Genomic DNA, 12,036 nt, shown 5'->3' on the forward strand with positions numbered 1-12,036 from the left:
TTGAGAACAGTTTTGATCCAGTAAGTGAGGTGGTTCCAGCGTTGGTATTTAGAGCTTGTTCCTGTGGATTTGCAAGGTCCCTGTGCATTAGTATTTTAGTTTGTCACRTCATGCCTGCACTCCAGAAGCTACTGTCCTGATTATTCCCATTTTCTGTGCTTTGGTTTGTGTTTTGGAGCACAAACTGGATTCCTTTCAGATGAGACTGAACTAAAGCAAGTTCCTGGAATACRCTTGGCACGCGCCGGTGGCCAGGGCGCACTCGGTCAGGAGGAACAGACTAGAACCAGTCCCAAGTCACGGTCCCCCCGCTCAGCTGCGCTGCAGCGTGTGTGGTTCGGGTGTCTCGCCCACAGCACCGCTCCATTCTCTGCTGTAGCACAGGGGGGTTGCTAAAACAGCCATAGTCTGGGATAAATAACACAGAACTTGCCTGGCTCCTGTTTTAAATAGAGGATGGCACTAGTGCAAGTAGGGCAAGAGACATCGGAGTGTTTAAAAGGAAGAAGCAGCTGTCTCAGGACTGCTTTAAGATACGAAATGTCTCAATTCCTTAATCAAATTTGAGGTGATGTCTGTGATACCTGATGGGCCTTCTGAATGCTTTTTGGTTCCTTTTAAGCTTTGAAAGACCCTCTGCTCTGGCAGTTGCCTTCCACTGGTGCTGCCTGTGTTGCTCAGAAAAGCAGTTACCTGAAGTATTGCTCTGAGATCTGCGTTGTGTGTTGCTGTAACAGAGCAGCTGTCTCGGGGAGCAAATCTCTGGGAGCGATGGAGAAAGGCTGGATGTGTTTATATTCCAGGTTTTGGCACTGCAGCCTTTTCACTTCCTCAGACCTTCTCCCTAAACAGTCAGTAATGTTGTAGAGGGAGTCGATTTTCATTTGTCTGGAAAAAAACAGGAATTCAAGTGAGCCACTAAGCCTTGGAGGACTGACTCTTTGGTGTGCAGTCTGGAACCCCTTTCAGAATGGTAGGATTAGGGCAGCCCTGCTAGGAGCTCGGCCGTGGGTCCTGCTGCTGGCTGCTGAAGACCCCTGTGTAAATAGGGGGTCAGCCCGACATCCCTCTCGCTTCCAGGAGGTTTCCACTTTCTCATATAAGTAATTGTCTTAGAGAAAAGCATTTGGCCTTTGAGTTTGCTTCTGTGTTTAACTCTCACGGTCTAGTGTGTTTTTTAACTGAAAAGTAAAATTGTTTAAATTCTTTTAAAGAAAAACAGCATTTCAAGTTAGCATCCAGTTAATTTTAAAATCCTTTAGCCAGCCCCTTGTCTTCCTGTGATGACCCTCTGATCCCACAGAACATGACGCCTTTAGACTGTGGTAGAAGGCCTCCTAGGATCATTACCTGTGTTTTTTGCTTAGTTATAAAATCCTTTTTTTTTTTTTCACTTTCCCCTTTGAGTAATGTGTTGTATGTTGCAGGCTAAGTAAGAGGGGGGGCCCTTACCCAGGGGACTAGGTAAGGTCAGAAGCTGAGGTGGAGGCAGGTGAGTGGTTCTGCTSCAGCCATCGAGTTGGATGCTGCAGGAAGCCCCTGATGCGTTTGCAGTGCAGCCGGTGCTTGAGCAAGTGCTGAGGCCTTTCCAGCTTTTTCTGGAGAAAGAAATCTGAATTTTCCCCCAAAGGCTCTGATCTTGCTAATTCTATAATGGCTCTTTCGGGACCTCCCAAACTGAGGCCCATGATGTAACGTTAGGGCTGAAAGGAAAGCGAAACCTGTGGGGAATATTGTACAAATGCCTGGCAAATGCCTCKGAGCACAACTCCCCAGGTAGAGCTGTTCCTCTTGGGCGTTGGGAAAGACCATCTGGCGTGAGGTGCCAGTCCCACCTGCCTCCTGCTCCGAGCACACGCGCTCCGACCAGCCTGCAACCCCCCGYCTTTCCCACGGGGCTCCGTTCGCTTCCTGGATTTGTTCAGCTGTGGCACTGCAGGCTGCCAGGGTGCTCAGGGATGCTGCTGTGTGATGCCAGTGGCATTTGTACCGAGGAGAAAAACAATAAATTGGGTACAGATGTTACTGGGCAGTGGAAGTAAGTTTGAATATTTTTTAACAATGATACAAATCCTTTTCAAAGGCTTTAAATTACTGCCCAGTACTAAGGGAGTAGTGATAGGAGGAAGAGCTAGACTACCTCAAAATATTAGCAGCTTTGCAGTAAYGGCAGCAAAGATCTGGCTTCCAGATGGTGAGAACAAGCTGGGTGCTGATGTGGCTGGTGCTCCCCCCTGGCTGGCACCTCTCTGCCTGCACGATACGGAGCAGGACACAACSTTGTCCGCGCTGGCGTCCACCAGCAGGAAAGCTCTGCTGGGGAGAAACCCTCTGCGTTGGCCCTGCAACAAAATACAGGAGTTGGGGGAAATAGCTGGCACGTCTGGGCTCCTGCTACAGAGCTCCGAGAGGTTTAGAGCTGCAGTMGGATCGTTTGATCTGCTGTCGTATATGAAACTTGAATCTTTGTTTCATGCAGTGAGGAGGGCTGCCGCTGGCCTGCATATTTAATGCCCCGGTTGGGATCGGGTGGCCGGGCTGGGCGCCGCRGGGCGGCTGCGTCCTCAGCCAGGCTGGGCCCGTGTCACCCTGTGCTCCCTCTGCTGCCTCCCGCGGCCCCCGGATCCAGGATAAAGGCTGTTCACACGGGAGCTCAAACTGCAGACTGTAGGAATTACTAAACTAGCCTGTTGAATGAGCACGGTGAAGGCTTCCAAAAGCATAGCTCAGTTTTGATTCTGCAAGTCCGCCTTGTAAACAGTAGTGAGGATATTGCTGCAAGACTCGGAATCTTCTGCTGGAGCATGTGGGGAGGTCACTCCCAGGTCATGAGCAGATTACTGAGGAGATGTTTAAGTTGGTTCAAATAGGTGCTGGAATGTATGTGTTTGGCTTTGATAAAAGGGTTTTGAATACCAAAATAAACTGTACTGCGTAATAGAATTACAAGTGCTGCTAGACTGGAAGCCAGATTTGTTAGACTGTTTCTTTAATTTGGGTTTAGAAATGCAGCAGATATTTTTTAGCTATTGTTTTCTTTCAGGGATTTTCAGTTTGTAGTTTGCTGTAATGGGGCAACCATTTTCCTAAAAGCTGGAATGAGAAAGCCAGAAAAGTGAGTGCTGCAACAGACCCACTCATGGTACTAGATATTAAACTGGTTCAAGTTTGTATTAGGTAAAGATTAGTTTCTATGATTGCCTCTGCATTTAAGATTCTTTCAAGACTTTTTTAACATGCTGAGAAACMTCTTTGTTTTCTGTTGGTGGTGCTTTGAAAAGAATCCTGTAAGGCTGAGGAGTTTTCACTGACACAAGCTGAGATTAATTTTTTGTTTGTTTACAGCACCTGGAAAAGTAGCAGATAAAGTCATAATAGAAAACACTAGAGATTCTACCTTCGTTTTTATGGAGGGCTCTGAAGATGCTTATGTTGGATATATGACAATCAGGGTAAGAGTCTCAAACATGAGCGGGACTTTTAATGTTTTTCTTCATGCCTCTGCAATGAGATATTACAATTTTATTTTGTGTTCTTTTTTTCAGTTCAATCCTGATGACAAATCTGCTCAGCACCACAACGCACACCACTGCTTAGAGATTACCGTGAACTGCAGTCCAATTATAGATCACTGTATTATTCGAAGTACTTGTACGGGTTAGTGGGTTTTTTATTGCTTAAAACTAACACCGTGTTTAAAACAGGCTGATTTAACCTGGAACATGGAGGCAGCACAAAAATTGGTTATGGTCACTGTTCCCATGTTTCCTTTTTTGATGCAAGTGTTTAACATGGATCTGTAAGCCTTACCKCCTTGAAATGGCATTATTGCAGTGATCTCCTTGTGTCGAAGATCAGTGTGATTATGTCTTAGTCTTCTATTTGAATCAGTCTGAACTCTCTGGACTTGCAAACCTGATAAATGACAGGAATGCAATTCTATAAAATATGCATCTGTTTCTTGGGCGAGGCGGGGATGTGTGTGTGTGTACATTAAGTCATACCTAGCAGAGGATACGTGAAAAGGGGGTAAATGTAGATTCAGTGCTATGTGTGTCAGGGGAGATGGTGTGGATGCAGTTGAGCTGTAGCTAATCAGCCAAATTCACTTTCTGTCAAGAGTGAAAAACTTCTGTAGACAGAGGAGTTAGTTATAGATGCAGAAAAAGTGCACGGTGTGGAAGACTGGACGCTCGTTTCACCAGCAGAGTGAATGTTTATACCACCTGACTTGGGAAACTGCAGCAGTTGGAATTCAGGAAGAAGGATCAGAAGTAGAAACAAAAAGGAAATACTGGCAATTCACAAGCACTGGAGGTGTGGCAATTTTGAAGCATTTGAAAATGAACAGATGAAATGAAGCATCAGGAAGGGGAGGCCGAGGAAAACTAAAATTCTCGGTCTGTGCATGGGAATCGTAACACAAACTTCACATATCTAAATTCAGCTGTGAAATGGAATAGTTTTATACAGCAGGCTGTGCATAATGGTTGCTTAGCTCAGCCTACAGGCAAGGAAAAAAGGAAGATCTTCACCTAGACATAGAAACTATTCTTTTCTGCTAGGAATTATATGGAAGGACATACTTCAGAGAGCCCTGTAATAGGGAGAGTAAACATTCCTTGTCCGCATCTTAGGGCAGAAGACGTGCTCGCTCTTGGCGAGTTCAGACTGAAACATTATTTCACTTTTGGTCATGGCAGCTGGAGCCTTCTCATCTCCTCCATCCTAGTTTTGTTGGAGAGGGATTGGCTGGCACAGAGATGTTAAAGGGAACAAAAGGCAGCTAGCTGTTCCCGGTGTCTTTTTTCCTCTCTTTTTGTGCTACGTACTGGGAAAACAAACTTAGGCTTTGATTTCCATGGTTAAAACTCTCTATCAAATATCGATTTTGATCAGAGAATTGCAGGCTCTTGCCCTCTTTAATCCTCTGGATATCTGGGGTTTTTTTCTGCACTATATTTTTGTTTCTCTCTGCTTCCAAGTCAAAATTCCTGATCAATTTTGAGGCTATAGGTAGGCTGCACAACCAACATGTATCAATTATTGATTTTTTTATTGACTCTTTAGTCCTAGCAAGCCTTAGTATCCCTTCCCCAGGAAGCACTGAGTGTGGGCAGAAAGGAAGGAAGTCTGGCGATCTGCCAGAAAAGGGCTTTGCTGTTTCCCAGCCACTGACCTCGCTGGGACATTGATCCATGAACATTCAGAATCACTCTTAGCACATGGCTGATAGCCTCTCCGTAGACATCCTCATTACATTAAAGCTTATGCCTTTAATATGTCATATGTAAAGTTCTTACTGTATGCACTGCGTAAAGGTGGGAGCTGTGCGAGTGATGTAGGCTGGAGGTCTCTTGCTACCACTCCAAAGCACCTATGAAATTGTAAAATAAAATATAAATGGCAGGCCTCTGACTCTAGATGTTCTCTTGCATCCATCATACAGGAAATCTGGATTAGTCTTCACCTTGCTAGAAGCTGACGGCAATGTGTGTGGGTGGCTTTTTTCTTTTCTTCCCCATATTGCTTAAGTGTGTGCAATCATTCTGCGTAAACAAAATAAAGCCCACACCGGTAGTGTGTATTTGATACTTTAGAAGGACTAGTTTCACACAACAAAAAAATGCAGTCACGTGAGTTGGAATAAATAAAACAAAAACACTGGTAATGATAAAGGTACTTTTTTTTGAACATCCTGCTGGGTTCCCAAAAGTTTATGGTTCCTGAATCAAAAGGAAGGAGAGGAAAGGGGAATGAAAACCATTGTGCAGTGTAGTAACTGAGATGGTGTAGGTTAGTATGAATCAGAAGTTGGGGCTTGTATGAAGCTGTGGGAACTGGGCCCCCCACTCCCCTCAAAATAGACCCTGAAAACCAAAGACAAGCTCTGATCTCTAACGAGAAGAGACAGTGACTATGGGACTTTGGGAACAAAGGGAGTTTTAGCAGTGATACTTATTCATCACAGATATGGAGGAATTTGAATGGCAAAGTGTTGTGTAATTTTTGTTCCATATTTAATGAGAATAGGCAGGAATGATAAATGTGTTCCTACCCTGGAGGGATAATGAAATACATTCTGCTCTGCCAGTAACTGTGGATGAGGTTAAACAGCTGTAAAAATAGACATTCTAAAATCATGCAAGAGTTTAAAAAGAAGCGGCCAAGAAATCTTCTGGCCTCTATTACTATATATCAGCAGTAACTCGAAACCTGGATGAGAGCAGGGCTGGGGGATGACTAGGCAAGATGAGGTATGGCAGCTAGCGCAGCCCATCGATCCTGCCTGGAATGAGGAGGTAGCGAATGCAGGAGTTTGAGCAGTCAGGAACTAGAATCAATGGGTATTTATAGCAAGTTGTAAGGGTTGCATTTCAGTTAGCACTTTTGATGACCTTATTTGAGTAATAAAGGTAACATGCCTAGTATAATTAAGTGTAATTGTCCTTGAAGGACATTTGACTTGGCACTCCAGTGCCTTGATTAAGGTACTAGAATATTACAGAATTAACAGAAATAACTTGCAGCTTAGTTTTGAATGGTTTTGTTTGTGGCAGAGTATTTCACAGATCACTTTTTGACTCTTAAGTCACTTCAGCACTATCCATGACTTGCAGAGAAGAAATAAAGCGCATATTGATGAAATTCTTAGATGATTAAGAAACGGGTATTTGTAAATAGCCAAGAGGATGAGGTGTCCTATCCTTCTTGGAAGGTGGATCCTGGTGAACGGCCGCTTTGGTATGGACAAGTGCAGCGTTACGCAAGGAGGCACCAGAGCTCTGTGTGCTTGGTGACCTCCTGTGATAGGAAGCTGCGTTGCTGGGAAAAGTCACTGTAGGTGCTCAGCGCTGTGAGCCCTTACGTGATCGTGTGGCCACGAGAACTAACGTGGCCCTGAGGTGAACCCGTGGGAACACTGAGCAGATGGGGGAGGCTGTGTGACTCCTCTGCTTAGTCCTGCCTTAGAATAAAGTGCTCTCTCCTGGTGTCCATGGTTTAGAGCAGTATGATATGAGCWTAGAAGGAGGACAGTGAAAAGCCATGCGGGACAAAATGGAAAACTTGATTGCTGATGAAAAATGTTCCACAGCTTGTAAAGTTTCCAAAGAGAAGACAGAAGAGGTAACTTGAATTAGAGGAGTATATGCTGTGGGTGTAGCATACACGAGTAGTATCCTGAGACTAAGGAAACTTGTATGAGAAACTAACATGTCAATTAGCAGTGTAAACACCTTTTAACAAGCTTTATGGTAGTTCCTTAGCTATTGGAAATCGTTAAATCAAATTGTTTCTAGAAGATATATGGTGAAGTCCTTGCTAGTGGAACTGAAGCAGAATTAATTCAGGGATTTCTTATGGCTTCTTTTATTCATAAGGTCAGATGAGACAATGGAAATGGTTTCTTGAGGTTTAAATAGGAAAACTCTCCATGAATGAATCTAGATTATTAAGATGTAGTCCAGGTGGTAGTATGCTTGAAGGTGATATGAAATCTTAGTAATGGGCCTGTAGGCCCAGCTTGATTATTTAGTGGTGCATAATCGAAAGGAAGGGGTTTTTAACATAGTCCCAGTGTCCTTGAGATGAAACTTGGCCGTTCTGAGTTTTGGGGCTTCTGCTGTTGGTTTTAGTGGGCAGAGACTATCATGCTTTCATTCTGCCCTGCAGTTCACAGTGCTGAGCTCATCTGACTCGAGCCATTCAGGTCTTCATCAGAACTGCCTGGAGGGCTTGGAGGAGGGGGATAGTGTAATAGCTGAATCATGCGAGAGAATTACAGCCAGGAGCTTTATAATTTAGCCAGCAAAAGGCCTATGGATTTCTGGTGTGAATTTTTTTGAGTCATGCTATTAATCTTCTGCTTATCTTTAGTTAGTAAGTCTTTGTTCTGGAATGCTGTAAAATTATTTGTTGGGTCCCTTTGAAGGGTTGGATTATGAATAGTTTAAAGAAGTTAGACAATAATATAGTATAGGATTCTGTTATATTTTTGTTATCATTTGCTTGCTATGAATTGTAACTATAGTTTGCCTAATGCAGAGAAATAAATGAGCAAAAATGTTCATAAACATAAATTATTGTACAAACTGTTGCCTGCTCTGGCAGCTATATGTAGCTGTGTAACCCTGGAAGAGGGTAGCATCTACAGAATGATGACATTCGTGTTTTTCTGGCTTTGGTTTGCAGTGCTTTGGCACTGTGCACACCAAATCTTTTCTGAATACCAGTTCACACTGACTTCTCTTGCGAGAGCACTGCCAGACTATTTATAAACACTCTGTGCTTTGAAGCTATGGTAACTGTACTGTTTTCTTCCAGTTGGCTCTGCAGTATGTGTTAGTGGCCAGGGAGCTTGTCCTACTATTAAACACTGTAACATCAGCGACTGTGAAAACGTTGGACTCTATATTACAGACCATGCACAGGTACTCTATTTTCTATATTGGTTTCTTTATTTGGTAAATAAATGTCTTCTATTACTGATCGCCCTCTTAACTAACTCCTTCATTTCCTAGGGAATATATGAGGACAATGAGATCTCCAATAATGCATTAGCAGGGATTTGGGTTAAAAACCATGGAAATCCCATTATCAGACGGAATCACATTCACCATGGACGTGACGTCGGCGTTTTCACTTTTGACCATGGCATGGTAATGTATATATTTTCTTTGAGGAATGAACGTTATATGGTACATTGCTGAACACAGTTTACTGTCTCTCACTGAAATGTTTAAAAATCAGGTCTTTACTCAGCACAGATATTTTAAATACTTAGTGTTTCCTCTCTTATCCTTCTGTGGGCAATTTCACTTGAGTTAAAGACAAGTTTAGCTGAAAAAGGTTTAAGCAAGCTTTCTGCAGTTGATTGACAGCCTGTTACATTGAATTATATTGCAGTGATAAAATAACTCTTGAAATAGGAAATAAATGGGAGGCTTACAGTTATACTGTACCTTCACTTTTTTTTTTAAAGCAGAAAATAAAGTTTTGTGTAGGATTCTGCACCTTTATCAAGGTGCCTGTAAGATTTGAAAATTTAACAAAACATTTCATGGAGACTTAGTTTCATTTCAATGTTGCATCTCATAAACAGGGTATGGCCACCTTCCTTGGGAAGGTGACTTTTTTTTTTTTTTTTAACATGGAGTTAATTATGGAATCCTAACACTGTATTTTGCTTAGAAGTTTAAGCCTTCTTTCATCATAATGTCTGTTTCTGTGAGTTGAAAGTGCTTTGCTGAGTACATGTAAACTAATGCTGTAATGAGTGTGAATGGCCCTTGAAACMAAAAAAAATCTTTTGTCACTGAAATAAAAGATTATTTGCTGATTAGTTTTAGCGAAATATTCTGCATGTCTTCCACCCAGTGCCAGACCATTGTTTTTGCCTGCTTGAGTGCCAAAGTCTCAGTTCTCCCCACCCAGCTGAGAAAACSAAAAGTTTCCTTCCATCCGCTCCTTTGCTGTAGTTAGGAACCTCGCAAATGCAAAATGTGATCAAACTATGATAAATTAAAGGTCAAGCTGCATAAAGGCTACTGAGGTTTTAGTATTACTCATTTTCAGATTTAATGGAGTAAAAATTGGTGCTTAAAACCAATAAGCCTTTGGATTGCCTCCTGCCTTCAAAAGGGCACGACAGATTTTGATGATCTTGCTGTAGGAGTTGGCTCTTAGTCTGAAAGAATCACATGTAACTTGGGCTAAGTCATAAAGCCAGGTGCTCTGGGCCTTCTTTTTTAAAATTCCTATAGTTGAATAGGAGCCTTTACTTTGTTGCTGTGCAGTTATTTTAATAAAAGTCTCACTGTAACAAGCTTGATCCCAGAAAGCTGCTCAGGAATGAGGCCAGCCAAAGCCCACGTCCCCTTGATGCACTACGGGGACACCTTTGCGTGTCCCTTTTCCTGACCTTACTACCCTACAGGTTTCTTCACTAGCTATGGCCACATGTGTGTTAGGCCTGTTCGTCAATTAAAAACCTGTAACTTGGTTTCATGTGATRCTATCAGCAAGTTCTCTGTAAGCAATTGTCTTCTGTCATCGTGCGGTAGGTTTGGTGATGGACCTTGCCCTGAGAAGGCAAAACAAAACTTGGGAAAATGCAAGYGTTGAAGCTCATGGTTTTGGCTGGCTAGTAGGGAGCTTTGCAAAAGTCTCACTTTTGCAAACATAGCTCGGATGTAGCCTGGACCTCCCTTTTCTCACTTTATTTTCTCACTTCGCCTGCTAACCTTGGGATCCCCTAGTCCTTCCATGTTCCTCCTTGTGTGTAACCTCTTGATGTTCTCTTCTCACTCCCCACCCTGTTCATCTTTTTTATCAACTCAGGCACTCTATTGTGTTATTCTTCCTGCTGAAATTGTACATGAGGTTTTTCTGTGCTATTCTATACCCCTCCTCGTTAGGAGGAACGTTTTGTTCCCATCAGAGTGGTGTTCTTGTTGATTTAAGTCTAACCCCAAAGTGGTTGGTTGTTACTAGGAGATCCTGTATTTGGGGTTTGTTCAGCACCTTCAGGCTTCTGGGGGGCAGGCTGTGAAGGAGCCATGCGCTACCAGTCACCCTTGATGGATTTGCAGTGTCCTGGTTTCGATGTAAACTGACGGAGACGTAGGATGCGGAATAGTCGCTTGGAGCTTTGCAGGGGGTGGTGGCCAGCGGGGAGGTTGTGTCTCCTTCCCACGCTGCCTCGGGGATGGAGGGCGCCCGGGCCTCGTGCAGGCCGTGGATCTGCGCTGTGTGGATCCACGCTGCGAGTCTGCTTCAGTGCCTACGTACGTACATACATACATACATACCTACATACATCCCTGCAAGGCTGGGCAGGGTCTGAAATGTTAGTGAGGTGAAGCTGGCAAAGGAGCAGCTTCAGTCACCCATGGAAGGGAGGCTTGGGCGCAGGGCTCACTGGAAAGCCTGGCTAGGAGCCACTTCTGGCTGAAGTATTAAAATATTATGTACATTAGTATGTAATATTAAGGAAGAATAGAACCTGGCTGCATTTGTTTGACTCATTTGAAATTGGAAGTGTATTTGATTCGTTTTCTTACAGGTAGAAAGGCTATTCTGAGTCTGTATCTCGGTTATTCTGTGTTCTAGTACTGTAACCAATGTGATATCACAAGCAAAACAGTACAGAGAATTTCTTCCTTTTTTATTGCAAAGAACAGTAGCATATTAAAAAAAGTGTGAGTAGTGTTTATCTTAGCTGCAGACATTAGAGTTAATTCTCTTGTCCTATACTTGTGGTCTGAGATTTAGAAATGTTACATGAAGAATTGATGCGGTCTTTGTGATAACTTGGGTTACCAAAAAAGAAAAAGACAATRGGAATTACAAAACAACTTTCACTCCCCTCAAAAGCAGAGTCACTGTTATATGCCTTTAGGAGGTATTTTGTTTAGTAAGAAGAGAAATAGAGCAAACTATAGAGTATACCATATTCAAGAATGTCCCAGCTCCAGTATTGAGAGGTTTCTTAGTTACAAACCTTACGAAAGGTTTTTTTCTCTCCCCCTCATCTCAAAGTCTACTTTTGGCAAAAAGTCCTCTTTGTTCTCTCTCACACTAGTGAGAGAGTTGATGAGATGACATCATGGGGAAAGTATAAATATCCTTCAAGTGATACTGTATCTTTCAGTTACAATTCCTACATATACTTAAACAAATTAATGATTTTTTTCTACACCTTTCTCTTGCTTCCGTTCTGTTATTTTTGGATAGATATATATTTTTCATTGCTTGAGGCACACTGCAGTGGGAAAAGCACATTCCAGTGCCGGATTCCTACCCTACACATTCTTTTCCCGTGGGTTTGCAGAGCTGGAGTGCTGGCTGGGAAGGGTTCAAGAGTGCTTTGTTTTTCAGCTTCGTGTTCCCAGACTATTCTCTGTGTTTTGATAATTGTGGAAACTTGTCCTCTTACTACAAAAGTGGCRATATTCTGACGTTTGCCTTTGTGCTTGTGCCAACCCTTTAGCAAGCAGGCAGTAAAAATGCAGCATGGCATTGGCAGTGCCCTGC

The 12,036-nt window shown here is 43.0% G+C and overlaps 1 protein-coding gene across 2 annotated transcripts in view; it reads left to right on the forward strand.

The window, feature by feature from the left end:
* The window catches only part of FBXO11 (F-box protein 11), a 55,816-nt gene that overhangs the window by 33,616 nt on the left and 10,164 nt on the right, over positions 1-12,036 (forward strand). For both annotated transcript variants that reach the window (XM_026048096.1, XM_026048095.1), the window contains exons 8-11: positions 3,346-3,452; positions 3,546-3,657; positions 8,326-8,432; positions 8,523-8,660. In XM_026048096.1, coding sequence (XP_025903881.1) covers positions 3,346-3,452; positions 3,546-3,657; positions 8,326-8,432; positions 8,523-8,660 — 464 coding nt within the window. The remainder of the gene's footprint in view (positions 1-3,345; positions 3,453-3,545; positions 3,658-8,325; positions 8,433-8,522; positions 8,661-12,036) is intronic.

The sequence above is a fragment of the Nothoprocta perdicaria genome, unplaced genomic scaffold (assembly GCF_003342845.1).
Source record: "Nothoprocta perdicaria isolate Ctin4 unplaced genomic scaffold, notPer1 scaffold_51, whole genome shotgun sequence".
NCBI lineage: Eukaryota > Metazoa > Chordata > Aves > Tinamiformes > Tinamidae > Nothoprocta > Nothoprocta perdicaria.